The 20,348-nt window shown below is 47.3% G+C and overlaps 1 protein-coding gene across 1 annotated transcript in view; it reads left to right on the top strand.

Annotated features, from left to right (window-relative positions):
• The first annotated feature begins 12,562 nt into the window (after window positions 1–12,562).
• LOC135254802 (F-box/WD repeat-containing protein 7-like) overlaps window positions 12,563–20,348 on the top strand; it is a 33,850-nt gene continuing 26,064 nt past the window's right edge. Inside the window, exons 1-2 of the mRNA XM_064335316.1 lie at window positions 12,563–12,993; window positions 17,929–18,011. Of these exons, the coding sequence (XP_064191386.1) occupies window positions 12,955–12,993; window positions 17,929–18,011 (122 nt within the window). The 5' untranslated portion in view covers window positions 12,563–12,954. The remainder of the gene's footprint in view (window positions 12,994–17,928; window positions 18,012–20,348) is intronic.

A 20,348-nucleotide genomic window follows, 5' to 3' on the forward strand; every position in this document is an offset into this window, starting at 1 on the left:
GCAGGCAGACTTTGAAATTACAGCAAAAATAAATACATTTCTAACACAATTACCACTGCTTTTCATAGTTGAGTTACCCACTTCTCTCCGCATTTTGCAATTTGTCGTTTTTAATATATTTCTGGTTATGGGTGTCTTCACAACATGACTTGTGCGTGAACACATTTTCCCGTTTTATGGTAAAATCTGGTCTCTGCATTTTTAAGGAAAGTGATTAATCAAAGTCTGAAATATTGCACAAACGCTGCACTGCGATATGTTTTGGTTATTTTTGTTTTGCACCAATGAAAGTTTTAATTTTTTTTTATCTTCCACACTAAAATAATGTTTCATATGCCAGAGATGGGTAGTCACATGTCAGATGCCTCTTCCATGTTTGACCTTCGTCTCCCAGAGGGGCAACTCTGTTAACATTTGGGGGCCAGTCTGTGGCTTACTGTCTTCCACAGTAATGCAAAGAATGGTAGGAAGCGCAGTGTATTTTTTATGCTGCAGTTATCAGAGTAAGAAGCGTCACTCAAAAATATCCTTCCTGTGTATCAGGAATACTTTCTCAAACTGAGATTTGTAAGAAATGAATGAGGTGCAAAAAGTCTCCTGCTCTCAAAAGAAAAGAGAGATGGATGATGGATGGATGTGTTCCTCTGTTGGCCAGGGACAGGCAAGCAAGGCACTCCTCCACTTAACCAGATCCCTCCTCTCTCCTTTGCCGGAATGAGAGATGGGAACATGCAGCTGTGCCCAGGTGCTGTTCAGCCTCTACAGGAGATGACATAAAACCTCAGAGATCCCGCACTGCCACAAATTCAATTCAGAAAAACTACATCTGTGTGGAAATCACTGCTGTATCCATCCTTCCCTCCATGTTTTCTCCCTCTACATCAGCCCCAGTCACTGCCAGTGGCTTCTCTTTCACTTCTGACTTCACGTTTGTAAACCATTCTCTGTCACTTCCTGCTGTGAACGCTTTGTTCTGTCACTTCCTGCTGCAAATGCCTGTTCTGTCACTTCCTGTCGTAAACCCTCTGTTCTGACACTTCCTATCATAAAGGCTCTGTTCTCTCACTTCCTGCTGTAAATGTTCTGTCACTTCCTGCTGCAAATGCCTGTTCTGTCATTTCCTGGCGTAAACGCTCTGTTCTGTGACTGTGCCGTAAACCCTCTGTTCTGTCATTTACGCGTTTTTGCTCGTAAACGCTTCTGTTCTGTGACTTGCTGAAACCTCTTCTGTCATTTCTGGGTAAACCTGTTCTGTTCTGGCTCATAAACCTCTGTTCTGTCGTAAAGCTGTTTTGTCGCTTCCTGCCATAAACCCCCTGTTCTGACACTTTTTACCATAAAGGCTTTGTTCTGTCACTTCCTGCTGCAAATGTCTGTTCTGGGTCTTCCTACCATAAACCCTCTGTTCTGTGACTTCCTGCTGTAAACATTGTTCTGTCCCTTCCTCCTGTAAGTGCTCTTTTCTGTGGCTTCCTGGTGTAAATGTTCTGTTCTCTACAGCGTCTCGCTGTAAAATACTGGTTCAGTGCTATTTCTGAACTGTAAATGTTCTGTTTTCTTTCACACGGCCTCCTGTTGTAAAAATGCTTCTTGAGCAATTGCTACTCTAAATTCTCTGTTGTGTACCACTTAGTGCTATAAGCAACATTTCCTGCTGCTTCTTGTTGTAAATATCAACCCGGGGGAGGTGTTGCCACATTGTCTGCTGCCAATCAGAGCTGTGTTCTCTGTCGGCTCAAAACTGCAGCTCCTGTGATTGACAGTGCTGCCTGTGCACCTGAGCTGGCAGGGGGGTTGTGAAGGTTGGGGGGGCACAGGGCAGGGGAATCACGGAGAGTGTCGGAATTACCTGTTCCACGAGGAAAGCGATCTCTGCTTTAGCAAAACAAACAAAGTGCTGTGTGAGCGGGGGCTGCCATTCTGTTCTGTTGCATGGAAGACGTTCCTTTGACTGGAGTCTCTGTGTGGTTGGGCTGCCCGAGATGACCAGGTGCCTTTTTGCACTGCCCAGGAAATGCAGCTGCTTCTTCCTGCCGTCTCATTACAGAGGAGTTCCTCTGAGAACGGTGGCCAGGACGCAGTGGTCCCTTGCAGCCCAGTTTCCACTGACCCAACTGAGCTGTACAGTATGTGTGCCCCTCTTACGGGAGCCGAAATGGCGGTTCGAATTTCTGCTGACGAAGGTCATTGGCGGCTCCAGTTGTTTTATGCCTGCAGTATTTCACTTGTTAAATAGATTTTTTACCAGCTTTCTGTAAGAGAATCAGCGTTCTAATTTGTCATCTTGTGCGTGCGCTTTGGAGCCTGTGCAGCAGCCCACCTGTTTGTGTGAACGGAGAGCCTTGGGAGTGTAAGCCGCACTTCCCGCCCTCGTTAAAAAACAGGTCCCGCGGGCACGTGGGGGTGAATCCCCCGTGCAGAGCGGCGGCCCCCCTGCCTTGCCTGTACGGCTCTCGCTCATTGGCTGACTCACTGACAGTGCTTCCCACCTTTGGAGTCCCACGGGATCCTCCTTGAGTGGCAGATCCGTTTAGCTTCAGGCGGGACTGCCAACACGGAGCCATCAGCTCAGCTTAAACGAGCCTCTTCTGTCTTTGTGCCTTACGTGCACGCGTCTTGAAGGTTGTTCTCTCTTTCTCAGATCCCTTTATTCATGTAAATCGGAGGTAGAGCTAAAATGTGCTGTACAAGCAGAGATAGTATTCTGCTTTAATTCGATGAGAGCATTTTGTTTGGGCTTGCACGGCCTAAAATTTGATCGTTCAGTGGTGGTGGCAGAATTAGGCTGCTCTGGAGCTATCGTATGATGCCAGTGATTCGCTTATCTCAACCAATGAGTGCCCTTTACTGTGGATAGCAGAATCTTTTTATTGATCCAAAAGTCATCCAGTCAACAGTTGGCAGATGGTTGTAGCCCTGCCCTTCATAAACTTTGTGAAACCTCATTCTCCTGTCACCACCTTTAAGCAAAGCCTGTGTCAGCCTGGCAGAGGTGGACAGGGAGGGAACCGCGAGGAGAAGACGGAGCGCGGGTTCGAAAGGCTCAGCTGAGCTCCATCAGTGTTCAGGCAGTCGAGCTGAAAGAGACCAGCGAACGCGTGTCACAGCGCGCAGAAACATTCACACCCACCGTCCTGCACTCGGAGGGGAGGAACGATTCGGCGCGCTCCGGGGCCCCCCCCCCCGAAGGGAGGCTGTGCCCGCTCGGTGCCCTCGCGGTTCTGACCGGCCAACTGCTTGCAGCCTCGTTGCATCAGCACCAAACTCTGCCGAGAACCTTTTCGAGAAGAAAACCATAAATCACCTTTCCATCCCCGCTCCAAATATGACAGCTATTTATGTCTCTCGGCAGGGGTGCATCCACAGAGACGGCGGGAAACCCTTGCGACTGACTTCGCTGAGCGCAGTCGTGCTGTACACTCCTGCTGCAAAGTCATCATAGACAGTGCCGTGACATACTACCCATGCACAAGCGGATACTCGTTGGAGTGAGAGAAACTCTCCTTAGGGAACAGGAAGGCTGGTCCAATCCAGAGCTGTGCATGTGTCTTGCATAGGCTGAACTTGAGGAACCATACCAAGGTCCAAGCCAGGAGAACCTCGGCTGGTCCAACCTTCAATGAGAGCCTGTACTTTTCGTGGACCTTTAAGGTTTTGCCTTTAGCAGATGCTCTTATCCAGAGTGAGCCAAACCTTCTTGTAAGAGTGTAGAAGGTTAGGCATGGTGCAGTGGAAGTACAAGTGATGCTGAAGGTGGCTAAGCCAGAAACATGCTATCTTGAACTGCCCTGTGGGCAAAGGCGTTCTTCTGAAGGGCAAGATGTGGAGGTTGATGGTGAAAGAGGCATGTTCTCCCCCCTGATTTGGTTGCTGGTATAGCCTGAGGGTATACTAGCCTATGCTTACTGTGTGAACCGGACTTAATGTGTTCATGGCTATGAATAACTGTTACATAATGAGTATTGTACCTCATTGGTGTAGCCTGAGGGGAAAGCCTGAAATCCACTGGTGGTCAGCGCACGGTCCTTCCTCTGAGAGTGCGCTCCCCACTCACCTGTCCTTGCGATTATTCCCAAAGTCGCCCCAAAGACACCAATTGGCTAACTCATACAGAGCATTAATCCTGCTAGTGGTAATCCTAGTGGTACCTGGTGTTGAATTCCCTGAAAATATTAATTGCAAGAGGCTAAATATTTTGCATTAGCAAGTTTTCCTTTCAATTCCATCTTCAAAATATTCGTGTTTCACTGGTATGTGACTGTCAGATTGTAGCCATTCCCACTCTCAATATCACTCACTGTCTATTCTCCAGAATTCCTTGACACCAGAACGTTCCTCCTCTCAAACTGGACGCCCTCAGACTCGGTGCCAGCACCGGGAAGCTGCTCGTCTGTCTCGTGCTTTATTTCCACGGAATTGTCCTTACGTTGAGGATTTAGGTTTGCACAGAGGGAGAGAGAGCGAGTGCACGTGTTCAGTGGGATCGCCCTCGAGAGATGGAACTGCCTCCACGATTGTTCTCCCCCACATTAACCTCCCTGTGGTGCCACACACCAGAAAGTCTCTATTACCGCATTGTTAGCTGTGCAGCAGGGCTGTCATTAGGAGCTATTTTTAAAAAGAGGAGCTGAGCTCATCTTCCCGAGCGCAAGGGTGTAGGCGTGTACGGAGGTCTGTACAACAAACATTGCCTTCCCAACTTGGGGGAGGGAAAGTAACTTGTTCCAACGAAGCACCTCGCAAAGTTCTGCATGAAAGGTCAGATTTTAATTAGATAAGCCGCGCAGATAGATGGCATTATAAAAGCAAATCAAGCCTCTGGAACCTCCATGCGTATAAGGCGGGAGATAGCTGCTTTATGAGGAGAGTGGCTTCTCTCATTGGAGGGTTCCGTGCGCACGATAAATGTCAGGACAGATCAGAGGTGGCTGGAGCGGTCTGGTACACGTTTTATGATGTTTACATATGGAAGGTAGAACACGGCTTCTGCATTCACCCCGCACGCCTCGTTTCGCCCCTGAACATCATGCGGGGACGGGAACGACAATTAGAACCTTCTGATCCAATTAGGATGAGGCAGAAACTAAATGGGCCCTCCTGTTTCATTTCTAGGAAGAGTCCTTTCTTGCTTGCTCCCCGTAGAGTTCCATGGAAGCAACAGAGAGAGGCTGCAGCTCCGTTTGGAGGCACCGTGAAGATGTTTCAAGGTGTCTCATTAAACAGGTGCATGAAGGTGTCCTGGAAATGTATGATTTTTTAACATTTTTATTGGCCAGTTTAAGAAGGACTTCTAATTACCATAAGACATCTTAACCGCCCTTATAGTTTTATTATTTGTACAGCCTATATATAGCATTATAATATAGAGTATTATACTTCTATTATGTCCATTCGCATTCACATTTAGAATGTGAGAAATCTGTTTCTTCACTTATTCAAATCTATAGTAGTAGGTGCGAATCTGAATTCCTTGCAGATGTCTGGATTCTAGAGTCTCGTGTATAGCATGAGAGCTTGTTCTCCAGATATTGCACTGGTTTGTGCAATGAGGGTATGGGCAATGTCCAAAGTCTGTGGAAGCAATTTGTGGTTTGTAGCACTACAACACTTGGACATTGGGATGATATAGGCATAACATCTTTCTCATTTCATTTGAACTTGGTGTGACTATATGTACCATCCAAATGTCCTCTAGTCAAGTTGCGCAATATTCTCTTTTTATGATATTAAGCGGGTAAAGGTTAATACTTGACAGATTACATTAATTGAAAATGAGTCATGAAACATTGCCTTTGATCTTCACCCTTAAGGTTTTTTTTTATTAGAATTTTCTGAAATGCATGCACTTGATATGGGAACCACAGCATTTTCCCTACAGACCACTCCAACAGCACCTGGTTCAGATAAACGTGAGATAATTATCATTCCTTTTTTTCAAGGCCCTGTCATCCCTAAGGCCGATTCCCTGATTGCGAACTGAAAATCGTGTTGGTATTTAAAAGCCTCTACAGAACTTGGTGCCTGCGTGTCCATGAAGTAGGCAGAGGACCCTGTTTTTACGGTGCTGTACTTGTTGTGTCGTATAGCCTAGCTGCACGATTTTTGAAAACTGATTGGAAAAAATCTTTTGAAATCGCGCTTTGGCTTTTCAGTGGAATCCGCTCTAAAACAGAGCTGGCGGGATTTGACTGCGAATTCGCCACGGCCAAAGGTCACCCGCCTTTTGAAGAAAGCGGCCTTTCATGGCCCGCAGAAGGTCACGGGGGAGGGTGTGTGCGTGTTGCGCGCGTGCGCCTTTTTTTTGTGTTTGGCTTTCGGCGTTGCCCCCCCTCCCCTCCGCGGATGAATGCAAACAAGCACGGCGGAGGGGTTAATTACATATCCGTTTTCTGTCAGCACCTTTAGCCGGATGCTTCTTTTGAGGTTAATTGCCCTCATTCTCATCCTTTTCACGCTGAGATGCCTTTTATCCTGAGATTGTCTTGTTAACTCGGCCTACTACACCTGGAGGAGAAGCCATGGCTGGGCTCCACAAAGGAAGGCCGAGGTAAACTTAGAGACCGATCACATGGTCTTCAACTGTCCTGTAGCACATTGCAGTGGTACTTCGGGCAGGTAGCTACCGGACTGCAGTCGGACCTATCCCACAATGCCTCGCCACCTACCGCTGTGGCAGTTTCAGAAGGTTGTTTAGGTAAAGTGGAGGCATGTGAGCTGCAGTCTCTTCCAGTTCAGCAACACTCCATCCCCTCCGGTTCTTCCCATTGGCTGTTTAAAAAAAAAAAAAAAAGAAAGTGAGGACTTTCTGCAGTCATTTTGAAAGACATTACCACAGGCCAGTGTTAAGCAGCGTTATCAGAAATTATTTGCTTTATATTTTAATGTTTTCTCATTTTAATTTATCTGGGAACTGATGGAAATCCAGCACTCGGGGAGTGAAATAATGTGTATTTTATTTTTTTCATTTCTCCAAAAAACCCTCCACAATGTTATCATAAAATTTGACCTTCCTCGCCTGCAGCGAAGATATAAAAAGATCTATTTAGATGCAGAGAGAAGATAAACAACGAATAAAGCGCAGTATTAGTTTTGCCGTAGTAATTTATAGCTGCATTATTGTAGCCCCCCCGCCGATCTGCTTTATCGACTGAGCACAGCCGCCCACCTTTCTGGAACTCGCTCCTGTTCCTGCCCCTGCTACTACCACTGGAGGCGGAGCCTCACGTGCACACACGCTTCGCTCGAGCACTCTGTTTTGTAAAAGCCGCCAAGGCCTTCGGGTGCAGCCACTGAGCATTTTATTAATTCCGCTTAGTGAGGCCCATTGACTCGGTATATCTGCTCTCCCAGAGGTTCCTTTTGTCCAGAAGCCTCCGATTAAATGTGCACGCTAAAGGAAAAATCTATGCTAAACTGATAAGATTTCAGCTCTAAAACCAGGGAAACACTCCATGATTTGGCACACCATGATATTAATATGTACAAGCTTGCCGCATTTAGGCTATTGTTTGTAGGTTCTGACATTTATAGTTGTCGCCTGCACACAGCTTGTTGATGTTATTATCCTTCGAGTGAATGTGAAAACTGCTCTTTGAGTACCTATGAACTGCTCTTTCTGGAATAGTAGAAGCATGTCTGAGATGGCGAGGTACACTAGGACTCAAGCTGGCAGGGTATGTCCCCTCTGCTTCCCACTGTTGCACGGCTGCCAGCACAGTAGCATTCTGTTGTGGTACGCTTGCAGGAGGTATTCGGAAGCGCACTATTCAAGACCAAAAGCCTGTGCAGTGCTCAATAGCTCTCCAATCCACAGGCTTTCTCAGATGGGCCAGCTGGGCTCCCATGAGTCTGTCAGGCCTTCGGTCAGTGCTACCAGGCAGCAGCCAAACAGCGCTGGAAAAAATACTGTCCGGTACCTGCCGACTGAGGCTAATGAGTTAGCAGCAATCACAGTTATCAAAACATTCACCCCATAGGGCCATTCTTAGTGAGGCAGAGTACCTCTCAAAACATTCTCTTTATTTTGTCTCAACATGCCACTGATCCCAGAAAGCCGGATATCAGCGGTCTTTAACTTGGCGTTTCGTGTTCATAAAGCCAAATATATCAAAGTAAAGTTTGCAGAACATATTTCATCAATACAAATCGATGTTTGGCAAACTTACAGCTGTTCCTTTTTTCAGTTTTCCTCTTTAACTTCAGACAGATTGTACATGTGGGCCTTCACATGCCTTCTTCCTGCTCCAGATGACTGTGAGTGTTGTTTGGAATTGAAGTGCAGCGTTGAAGAGGCAGCGTTCAGATTCTTTGGCGTGATTTCCTCTGGAGTTGATTGAGCGGCAGCTTTTGGGTCATTGTTCTTTGAGAAGACAAACGTTCTGACAAACGGAAATCATGAGCAGATGGCATCATTGTGCTTTGCGGAGCGCTTTCTCTGATACGAGACTGCATTCATTAACTCCTCCCTAACAGGCATGTCATCTGTCCAGTCCCCCCCTCCCCATCCCCCTCCACTGCTGAATTAAAATGCGTCGGGTCACCAGCGCACACTCCCCCCTTTGCTATCTCAGTCTGGACAATGATGAATCGATGTTTTAAAATTCCCCAGTGCCTTTCAAACTTCCATTTTATCCAGAGTTCACTACCCACTGTTAAACATCTGCCGTATAGGCCCGTGTTCCTTTTAACATCTGTTTGCAAAACTTTGACCTAATCTAATTTCAGCTTGATACATTCGGTCTGAAAAGCTTGGAGATTTTCTGAAGCCTTGCGAATTGCTTATTTAAGCGGTCCGCATTGTGACAAAAAAGCATTTAAAAACATCTCATACACAAAGCCACAAAGCTTTTCTTTTTCAAAAGAAGAACTTTACAATGAATGAGTGAAAAATATAGCCTGTCGTCTTATCAGAGTGGGTAGATAAACTCTTTTGAGCATCAGGATTGTGTTGGATTTTCATTCCGTGCATTTCACCTGAAACTACCCCTTTGGTGTGTTTTGACCCCGCAGTACTGTAAACTCCTTTGAAAGCTCTTTTGTGGATAACTTGAGCTTGAGTGTTTTCCCCTGAGACTGAAGCAGTATCATAGATAGCACAATATGTGTGCGTTCATATGTATTTGTGTTTGCCCTGCAGACATTTTCTGAGTCTGCAATTTAAGTGCATTTGAGTCTATTGCCAATGTTAAATGATCCAATTATCAGAATTTCACACTCTGTATACTGCAATCAGTCAGCCCCCTCGCCCTCTCCCACACGATTAAATCTTCTGCCCCTTCTCGATTAAATCTAACAAGTGAAAAGATGGAATCTGAAATTGCCGTTTTTCCCTCAGACATGACCGTTTAGTTTAAAACCACGCGTGGCTCTCAGTCTCGCTCCGATTTGCGCGCTGTGCGGCTGTTAGCCCGTTGCTGCGCCGCGGAAGGCTAGCAACAATGGGGCTCCGCGCTCATCAAAGCATCTGGCCTGACCCTCCGGCATGCCGCGCATTCCAGAGGTCTGCTCAAGGGCTGGGAGCCTTCGCTTCGGAGGGGCGCTCACAAAAAAAGAAGAATGAAAGAAAAAAAAAAAAAACTCCCCGGTCCCACGGGAGCCAGCATCTGGCCCCCTACTCCCCCGCCCCCCCACCGCCCCACCGCCCCACCTCTCCACTCCCAACAGAATGAGTGAGGGTTGTCATAGTGACCGGGGCGAGAACTGCAGAGAGATCTAGCCGCCGTTGCACCTGCGCCCATTCATCGTTTCGAGATGCAGGTGAGCCAGGCCCCTCGAACGCTTTGATTCGGCGCCCCACCTTTTTTTTTGTCTTACCGCGTACGGACGCTCATCAGTATGCATCGCGGAAAGCTGGGGTGGGGGGAGGGCGGAGTCAGGCCGGTTGCAGAGAAAATCCAGAGGCCCCTCGGAGCTCGCGCCCGATGCCCTGCGGCAGGAGCCCCGAGGTGCCGGGGCGTAATGAGCAGCGGTGAATACGCCGAAACGCCGGCAGCATGCTTAACCAGGGGCCGGCACATCTGAAAGCCGGCCTGTTTGGAGTTTGTTTTCCTTTGTTCCCTCAGGGGTGCCCTGTTATCTTCACACCAGCGGTTCAGTTGAGCGTCCGCACTTTTGTTTTTGTTTGTTGAAGTTTATTCGGCACTGCGCAACAGTACTTAGCTAATGTAGTCAGGCTCTATTTAATTTATGTATTCAGTGTATATATAGGTATGTAAGGTGTATGATGCTGCGCAGGTGTTTTTGGTGTTCATCTTGGCTACAGCTGTTTGCATCCTTACACAGTCACATTGTGTCTATAATTCATACCAAAGCTGTAGGAACGAGTATGGGTAGGGTGGCATGGTCAACACGAACACTCCTGGGCAAAAAAGTGACAGGAAATGTCAACCAGTCAGCTGTGGAATCGCTGCCTTTGTCCAGGCCACAGCAGACAGTAGCCATTACACTCTGAATGAGGCCATTCTCTTATCACTGTGTGCTCCTGAGAACTGTTTGTGGTTCTTATCACCTGCACACGTCCTGGTGACCATACTGAAGGAAGAGGTCTTGAGCGTGTTTGCCAGCGAAACTGACGGCTCGTTTCCCAGTGTGGGCCTTCCTGCAGCCCACGCGTCCGCTCCTAACCGGTTAGCATGATGGTTCAGGTCACCACTGCGGTCGAGTGATTTACCCAAGGGACTTGAACACAGAAGTGTGGTCTCTCAGCACCGCAAACATTCAGCCGCTGAAAGTCTGACGCGCTCTCCGAAGTGCATCGCTAACGCCTCCTCGCGCGTTCAGCTCCGAATCGCGTTTCCCGTCCGGTGACTGCAGCCAGCCGTAAACCACACACGGATCGAATTCCTTCGGCGTTAAGCTAATCAGTGGCTTTTACGGAACGGTTTGTCTTTCGCAAAACATCCTTTTCCGTTTTGGACACTTAACGCGCGGAACGAGAAGGCTCGCTGGCGGAGGACTCAACCGCTCTCCTTCAGAGCGGCCGACTAGCGGTTCTGAAAAAAAACCTGAACGTTTGCGTAATTGCAGGCGCTCGAAGCACGTTAGCGTTCGCGCTGCCCGGTCTTCACCTGCGTGGAGAGCCTTCTCCTCAGGCGAGGGTTCCCGTGCCGTCCTTTCTGTTCGGTTCCGCTTCGCCGGCCGCGAAGGCGCGGTCTCCAGAGTCGACGGTAACCGAAGCCGGGGCGAGGAATGTGTGGGTAGAGGAGACCGGACCGCGGCGCAGCCAGCTCCTTAATGACCGAGACCAGCAGAGCAGCTGCAAACCGCTGCCTGCCAGCGGCTGACCTTCGCCGCGTGAAATGAGCGTTCATTTCGTGTGACATTTCGGACTTTGGTGCCATTGTGGAGTAGATGGAGAAAAAAAATGAATAAAAAGTCACCTACAGCCCCTGGAGCTCAACTTCAATCTTAATCGGGGGGGGGTGTAGTTCAGCCACCAAATATGGCCATACTTCTGGCGAAGCTCCAGAATGTGTCTTTTGTCAGCCTGTGGAACAGTTTCAGTGCCTTCAGCACCATGTCTGAAACAGTCCCAGCTCCTTGCAGATTCGTTTCTGTTTTGTTTGTGGAGTATTTCCTTTTGAATTTTTATGAGATCCCCATTTATTTTTGTTTAAATAGATGGAAGTGACATCATTTCCCCCATGTATGCTTTCTTTAGCTGAAGCCAATGTACCTGTCACAGAAGGTTTGTTTTCCAATAAATAAATATCCCAGTAGCAGGCCCTTGTCTGTATTGCTCTGGAAAGTAGCAGAACACTAATGAATGTATTCAGACAATGCCCTTTGCTGAGAGATTTAGGAACAATCTCCAGGTGCAACAGAATGTGTGGGTTTTCATAAACACACGCTCTCTCGTTCTCTGTCTCTCTCACTTACACAGAAACACACATTTGCATTTTATAGAGACATCCTATCTGGCTAATAACAGCACACCTCAGATGAGTAAGAAATATTGGGAGTGGAGTATTGATGGAGGAATTCACTGCACGGCCACTGTCGTTGAGCATCTGTGTAATTTTAGCATGCTCACGCAAGTATTTCTTGTGCATCACCAATGCCTCTGTTAACATATGAAACAATGTCTGTTTTTTTTTTTCCCTAGAGGTGGAATATGAAGGATTTATGTGTAGGGGCAGTATTAACTTTGCAGGGGTTCAGATGACAAATTTTAAAGATGCAGAGCTCCTGTAAAAACGTTTCAACTTTTGCTTGAAACTACTTTTGTTATTTTAATTACAGTCGTGAAAAAAATGTTTGCCCTCAACAGAGCAAGCCCTGATTATGCAGCGGATACAAAAACAGACCCTTGGCGAAAATACCACCTGCTCAATGGTGGGGAAAGGACAAGACACGGAGGGGGGCAGCAAAGCAACAAGTGAGGGGCTGCATTCGCTTCTAATCCGCCTGCGCCAAATAGGCGTCCTGCCCCCAGCTGCGGGATCATCCGTAGCCGCGGTGCGCTCGTTGCCTCGCGCTTCGCTCACGTTACTACACTGCGCATAAGGTTCGAGCTGAGCTCGGACTGCACCATTCGCCTCCTCACCACCGGGGACGGTGTAATCCGATCCCTTAGCAATCGCTAGCGTTGTAAAGGCTTGGCGGAGGACACCGTCCTCCCTGCCTCCTCCTCCTCCTCCACCTCCTCCGAGCGCAACTTCCCCTTTTTCTCATTATTCTCTCGTAGTCCTCTGGGGCCGGGTGGTTATGTGAGCACTGAGCACTGCCGAATCGAATTGTCACTGAGTCTTATTTGGTGTGACACCCGCGGAGCTTTGGTCGCCGGCTCTGCCCCGTGCTCGTTCGTCCTGTGACGTGCCCGAGCATGTCCACATCAGAGATAGTGTCGGATCTACCTGAGAGTGAGCAGATCGCGCGTTGTCAGAGGATACCTACTGCTCAGTGATACTGGGACTTTAGCAACTGCCAGTGAAGAAACCACACAGGACTACAACGATGGGGTTCTACGGCACTTTAAAGATGATTTTCTATAAAGTGAGTATAGGTCTGGGGTTTTGCTTTTGTTTTTTTCGTCGTTGAAATGAGCTGTAGTCCTCAAAGCAGTACCATACCGCAATTATGCTTCTACTGGTCAGCTATTTTCTTTGCGCAGCTGGGTTTTATTTGACAGTGAAAGGGTTTGATGTAAACGGCAGATGCGTCGCGCTGCGCTTAACGTTCATTCTCAGACCACTGCGGGAAAAATGAATTGAAAATCGCTCGCGTGAAATGGTTGTATATAAAAAAAGAATTATCCGCAAATTTCAGGCTGTTGTGAAAACACCGCTTGGCGGGGGTTGATGTTTCTTCTGAATTCAAGGGTATTGATTTGGTGCTGAAGCACCGCCATACAACTCGCCCTCGCTGTCCTATCGTTAATGTCCGAATCACATTGGCCTTGGCTTTATTGGAATATTTGAGAATTTGCTAAGCAACACGAGGGGTTCTTTTTTCCCGTCGCGTTGTGTTCCAAGCTATCCGCTCTTGGAATAACTGCTATTGCACCTGCGTGCGCTGTACACGAGAGTGGGGATCAGTGCACATTATCCCGGCAGGCTTACGGCTTTATTGCATTGATTCTAGCCTTTCATTTCACACTAGGCAACGGGTTTGGGGCGGGCGCGTGTTTCTTCAATAACCAACAAAAAAAATCAATGCTTTACGTTATTTGTACAATGGCAATCAAACCGAGTCTCGAACGGACATTATTCTGTAATTATGCTTATTTGTGTTCACATTTATAAATCATTTGCTGCTTTTCGTAGTGCTACACAGGTTTCAGCTATTTTTAAAATGCATATATGCTGTTCATATCTTGCATTAGTGCCGGGGTTGTGTGCCTTTTTCAGTATGGAAGTTGAATACGTGTATATTGATATTTTAAAGAAAGTGACGAAATTGTATAATTTATTCTATGACAGAGGAACAGTTGATACTTTGTAAATGATGTTTCAGATACGAACGGCAATCTTTTCCAGCCTGTTGAACGGTACTGATTGCGGTATAGCTCGATGCTTGTAGTCGTGTAGTGCTGTGCGTTTGGGAACCACACAAACATAATGGGTTACTGTGCCAGTGTGGGCGTGTATCTTGTCCTTTGAAGATGAAACCTTTTAGTTAGCACCAAACTCTGTCATTCGGCGCAGTCACCCAGAGTTTACCGTTCACTGAATTATGGAAGGATTTTAATGTGCTTAACATTTAAGTAAAAAGATTAATGGGCTTTCGATGAACGCGGCGTGCCTCCTTAACGCTACGCAAAATGCCACCGACTCGTATTATTTTCTATCTAATCGCTTGGTTATGGACTAGTCTGGCGGAATAAAGGATGGCTAACGTCCGCGTGCTCTGCGCCTGTCCCACCCCCCAATGTAGGCTATACATGTTTTCTGCACGTTCACGACTTAATGAGAACCTACCGTCAGAATCAATTGGTGATTGTGTATCCTCCCACATTATCGAATTGAAAGATCTCGCTCAATTCATTTAACGTTTTTCCAATTCAAGAACCTGAACACTGCAGCAAAGACGGCTTTTAGCCAGGCAGAAATGCTGATGTTGGTCTTTCTGTGGGGAAATGAGTGGACGGTGCTTTCTTTTGGTTGTATGCTCATGAAGAATCTGTATTGTACAGCTCTATGTCCGCAGATGTCACAGCACAAATCCTTCTTTCCGTAGTTTCAGTGCGTAGGCTACATTTTCCTTTCGAACTTAAATTGCCGTGTTTAACCATGTGGGACGAAGTATGCTTAATCCTTAACTGCCTGTAATGGTGAAATGATAAAATATACATGGCAAAGTAGCGGCTTTTAAGCCATGGTCAAAAAATATTTTCTATTCATTTCCTGCAGCCAGAGTTCAGCCAACTATTCATTTGGTGAAGTGTAAAATGTAGGCTTTTGCCAGTGTGTCCCTATTTTTCATTTATTTATTTATTGTTTTTGTTTCAGTGAGGGCTATGAATCTCTCCATTCAGTCCAAGTAGTAATTCCATACCAGTGTTTATGGGCATCCTCCCTGTTGTAGCGCATTTGTTTTAGATGAGACGTCTTTTACGCACAGGTGTAACCGCTTTTAAATAATGTGATCGATATAGACAGCAGTATTTGTTTATCGAGAGTTTCCACAGGAAGATGAAGCAGATGAGGCTGGAATTGTTTGTTGCTCATTCGCTTTCTGTGGTGTGTGCCTGATCTTTCTGAATAAATATTTGGGCTTCCTCTGCTCCATTCCTCTTTTTCAAAGTGTGTGTGTGTGTGTGTGTGCGCGCGCGATTGTGATTTCAGGGGCCAGGAGGCATGCAATTGCTGATTATAGGAGGTTTACAGACACTGCTGTCTACGTGTCTAGGGTTACTTTCTCTGGCTGAAATGCTAGCAACTGAATAAACTTGAGGTTCTGAATGAATCATACACACACACGTTCACGCACGCACAAGTGCACACACTCCAGCTGCCTATGTAGTGAGATCATAGCCTTGGAAATGGGGATGGGTTTGAATGGACAGATCTCGGCAGTTAGAGAAGAGACTCATGAAAGAAAGCCACTTCCGAAATGAAAAAAAGAAAGAATTTGGAACAAAAATAACAGATCTTTTAACCTTATTAAAAGCAGACACTGTTCTGTGCACAGCCGCTGTCCAGAATTGTTTTTTTTTTTGTTGATGATTTTGTGTGTGTGTGTGCATGTGTGCGTGCGTGGGTGGGTGTGTGTGCGTCTGGGTGCATGCAGGCACAGACTCTCGCTTTTTAAAAACTTAGAAGCTCTAAACTCGGGCAGTACTTCATACAAAAAGCGCAGATGTCCCTTTCCCTTTCTGAACCTTCCTCTATTTCAGAAATATGAAGATCAGTGGCTTTCATTGTGCCCCACTGAAAGCCTCGTCTTATCAAAATACGTTTGTCCTGTGGACGTGTTCCTGTGAAGGAACAAATTAGCCGCCCAAGCCAGAGCCTTGTGTCTAACATAATGGAGCAGCTCTTGATAACGCTTCAAATATTTCACATTCTAACCTTTGGCCACTGATTAAGCATTGTGTTGATTTGTTTTTGTAGTTTTTTTTTTGTTTTCTTTTTTGCTTTGTTTAATTTGCGTTCCACTTGTCTTTTGCTTGTAGAAAAAAAATACACGTATGTATTTCAGATGCGTTTTGCATCAACCTCCTGCGCTCATTCAAGGCCTCGAACAGCAAAGAATGCTGCAGTTTTGATAACACCCCGAATATTTCACATTCTGACCTTAAGGCTTCTGATTAAGCTTCGGTCTCTGCGTTGGGGATGCGGCTTCGTGCATCACTGTGGTAGTTCACACACCGTTTCATGTTTTGAAAAAAGGCGTCTTGTTTAGACCCGTTAGACACGTGGGTAGTTGACGTGCTGAATGTTGATTAAATTGGCTGGTCCAGAGGTGTCGTGGACAGAACAGAGCTTCCCCATGTAAGAATCCCAGTGCCCACTTAGTATATATGAATTGAATCCATTTGCCGAGCACAACAACCTCAACTAAAGTAGATCAGACTCGACAAATATAGTAAGTAATAAATAAGGAAATAAATAAAGTCGAGTATAATTCAAGAAGTGTGCCAGTTCTTGAGTATCCTGCCAAATAGACCATTTCAATCATAATGCATGCAGATTCCTCCGTTCCTCTGCTCGTCCCCAGAAATAGTTTTATTCAAATGCGGTGTGGGACTTGCGCGTCGCTGGACAATGACCCCTTTGTTTAGTGAGTGGATGCTCTGTATCCAGGCTCAAACTATGCACCCCGAGCAGAAGTAGTTGTGGTTGTTTGTGTGTGTGTGTGCGCGTACGTGTGTGTCTGTGTGTGTGTGTGTGTGTGTGGTGTGTGTGTGTGTGTGTTGTGTGTGGTGTGTGTGTGTGTGTGTGTGTGTATGTGTGTGTGTGTGTGCGCGTACGTGTGTGTCTGTGTGTGTGTGCATATGCGTGCGTGCGCGTATGCATGCTTGTGTACGTGCGTGCATGCACATGGCTGTGTTTGTGTATGTATGTGTGTGTGTGTGTGCGCGTGTGTATGTATGTGTGCGTGCATGCGTGCACATGGTTGTGTGTGTGTATGTGTGTGTATATGCGTGCACATGGTTGTGTATGTGTGTGTATATGCGTAGTAAAGAACGCGGTCGTTCTGTCTCTCTCCCCGAGCTGCAGTATAAATCACACAGGCCTCTGGTGCTGAGGATGCAATCAGAGCTCAGTCCTCTGGCCCACAGCCAGTAGAAATGAGTTTCTCATTTCCTTTCGCAGCCAATCACGAGGCATTATGAGTGGCAGCGTCAGGCTCACAGGGGTGGCCTAACTGATGGGGAGAGGGGAGAGTGCTGCAGGTGGAGATACAAGCCTTGGTTTTAATCTCCATCAGTCCGATTGATTGTCCCTTGGCCATTTATGCGTACGCCGGTTTTGTGCAGTAACTTCTGGCCAGACGGGAATATATGAGGTCCTGTCAAAAAAGGTCTTATGTTGGCTTATAATTCTCATCACTGTGTAACACACCCTCAAATGTGCCCCCCCCCCCCCCTTCAGCTGACACACACACACACACACACGCACGCATGCAAATGCATGCTAGCAGCCTGCCAGACACAGGTACGCACACTCGCACGCTCACACACTTGGACACGTGCACACACGTGATTCGGGACGTACGCGTACGCAAAGCAGGCCTGATTAGACGACACAAGCCCTTGATTAAAGCTTCCAGGATCTCAAATGGCACGGAGCAGGTCTGAGACCTCCTAACTGTTTGTGTTCGTAGCGGAGGAGAAGCCGGGGCTTTGAATACAGAACGTCTCATTATCCCCCCCCCCCCCGCGGTCCCGCGGCCAGCTGCAACGCGCTCTCTGCGGTCGCCCTCCGCTCGCCGGTGTCAGAGCGCTGACGTTTCTCTCTCTCTCTCTCCTTTTTGGCCCCGCAGATGAAGAGGAAGTTGGACCACGGCCCCGAGGTCCGATCCTTTCCTTCAGGGAAGAAGCCCTGCAAAGGGCCGGAGTACCCGAGGTAAAGCCCCGCCCACACTGCGCCTCTGTTAAAGCAGCCAATGAGAACCCCGGGGCTGCCTGCCTGCCTGCCGTCTTAGTTTGGGTGTGACAGCCAGGTTCCCACAACTGCAATCTGTTTCACACACACACACACGCCCAAATGTGTATGATCTATCTCACTCTCTCTCTATCTAAAACACACACACACAAATGTATATGATCTATCTCACTCTCTCTCTCCTCTCTCTCTCTAACACACACACACGCCCAAATGTGTATGATCTATCTCACTCTCTCTCTATCTAAAACACACACACACAAATGTATATGATCTATCTCACTCTCTCTCTCCTCTCTCTCTCTAACACACACACACACCCAAATGTATATGATCTATCTCACTCTCTCTCTCTAACACACACACACACAAACGTATATAATCTCTCTCTCTCCCTTTCTCTCTGTCTCGCACACACACATGTATACGCACACATATACACACAAATGTATATAATCTCCCTCTCTCTTCCTCATTCACACACACTGACATGTACACACAAATGCATATAATCTCCCTTTCTCTCTCTCTATCTTTCTCTATCACTCACTCTCTCACACACACAAGCACGCACACACGCTCTCTCTCTCCCACACACACACTCCCAGTATATCTTAGTATGTCTGATAGGGTCACGCAGTCTTTCTGTGATAAAGATTGATTGATGATTTCTGTGTATCACGAATGAAACATTCTGTACCGTTGAAGCGAACGCAGATCGCAAATATCAGCCAATATCATTTTTATTTCGGCAGCCAGCCAGCCAGCTGATTGGCCGTCAGTGCCTTCCCGGCTGAAAGCATTCACATGCCTGTGCACGAACCATGTTATGAACCCCTACAGGCGTGCTCTTTAGCAACACTCTCCGATTGATTCTAAATTGATAAGCACTTTTTTCCCATCAGTGGATGTTTATCGTGAAATGTTTTTTTGGACTGTTCTTAGGCACACGCCCCTCATATCGTCATGCAAACTGAACCGACTGGTGGTGCGGCATTTCATTGGCTGAGCTCAACTTTTCTCAGCCGGGAACTTTCCCAGCATGACTGGCTGGCTTGCAGTCAAAACGGTAAAAACAAAAGTGAAACGCGAATAAAATCGGCCGCGTTTGTCTATTTAGAGGAGTAATTGAGGAGTAACCTTGGTTTTTCATCGTGAAACGCCTTACTGCTGTACGCCAAAGCGATGTTTAGAGAAAGGCAGTGATGCCGAAGATGCAGGCAGACACTTGATCTGCAGTGATGTCACCCGGGGAGGGAATGGTTTGAGCCAATGGGACGCCAGCGTCTTGTCACCAGCAGCCACTCCATCAAATGGCCTCACAGGCCACTCCTCAGTTTCCTCCTCAGACCCCTGTTCTGTTTATCGGGCGGCTGAAAATAAGCAGCGGAGGGAAATCACCTGTTTCAGAGGCGAGCATATGTTTACCCCACAGGGGATCGCCGCCGTCAGCGCAAACACACAACCTTGACTCTCCAAATTAGGAGGAAATACGGTCAGATAATAAAAAGACTACAGAAGCATAATTCAGAGCCCAGTAAAAGGATGTCGGCCAGGTTTAGCGGTCGTGAGAGGGGCTGTCCCAGGACGGGACGGCGTGGGCAGGCCGTCCTGGCCAGGAACAGGCCGGCTGTGAGGCCGCGAGGAGGGCGTGGGCGTTCACGGCCGGGGGGGGGTTTGGGGGGGGTGTCCAAAACTACAGCAAGGGCAGAACAGAAGGCCCGCAGTGCGCCTGGCTTTAAGAACGGGACTCCATTACCGCCATTCCTATTGGAGCTATAGGGCCGGGAGCTACCGACCAATCGCAGCCTTCTCGTTGGACGCCCCCCCCGGATCCCAGCGAAGAGAAAATAGAATATGGAAATATGGCCATAAGGCTGGCGCAGCAGGACTGGAGTTAGCTGCTTGTTTGATTCCACCTAAAGTATGCACAGCATGCCTTCACTGGTATTTACAGCAACTCGAATCTCTGCATGCCAGCCAAGTGTACATTCCTGTGGGGAGAGAAAGTCAAGAAGTTGTATAATTTTGCCCTTGTACTGTATGTTTTAATGTCACAATGTATAATAACCGCTGTTACTGTGTATAATAACGGAGGTTATTGTATGTTATAATGCATAATAACTGCTGTTATAATGTTGAATAACTGCTCTCAGTCCCACTTGTCCCTACATTGTTCAGGGGCTTGAGGGAGATTTAACACACCCCATGTTAGACTCACCTGGGGTCTTGGCACATTTTGATAGTGTCAGCAAAGGGCTGGTGACCCTGGTCACCCCCCAGTCCCACCAGTGTACA

The sequence above is a fragment of the Anguilla rostrata genome, chromosome 5 (assembly GCF_018555375.3).
Source record: "Anguilla rostrata isolate EN2019 chromosome 5, ASM1855537v3, whole genome shotgun sequence".
NCBI classification, from domain to species: Eukaryota; Metazoa; Chordata; class Actinopteri; order Anguilliformes; family Anguillidae; genus Anguilla; species Anguilla rostrata.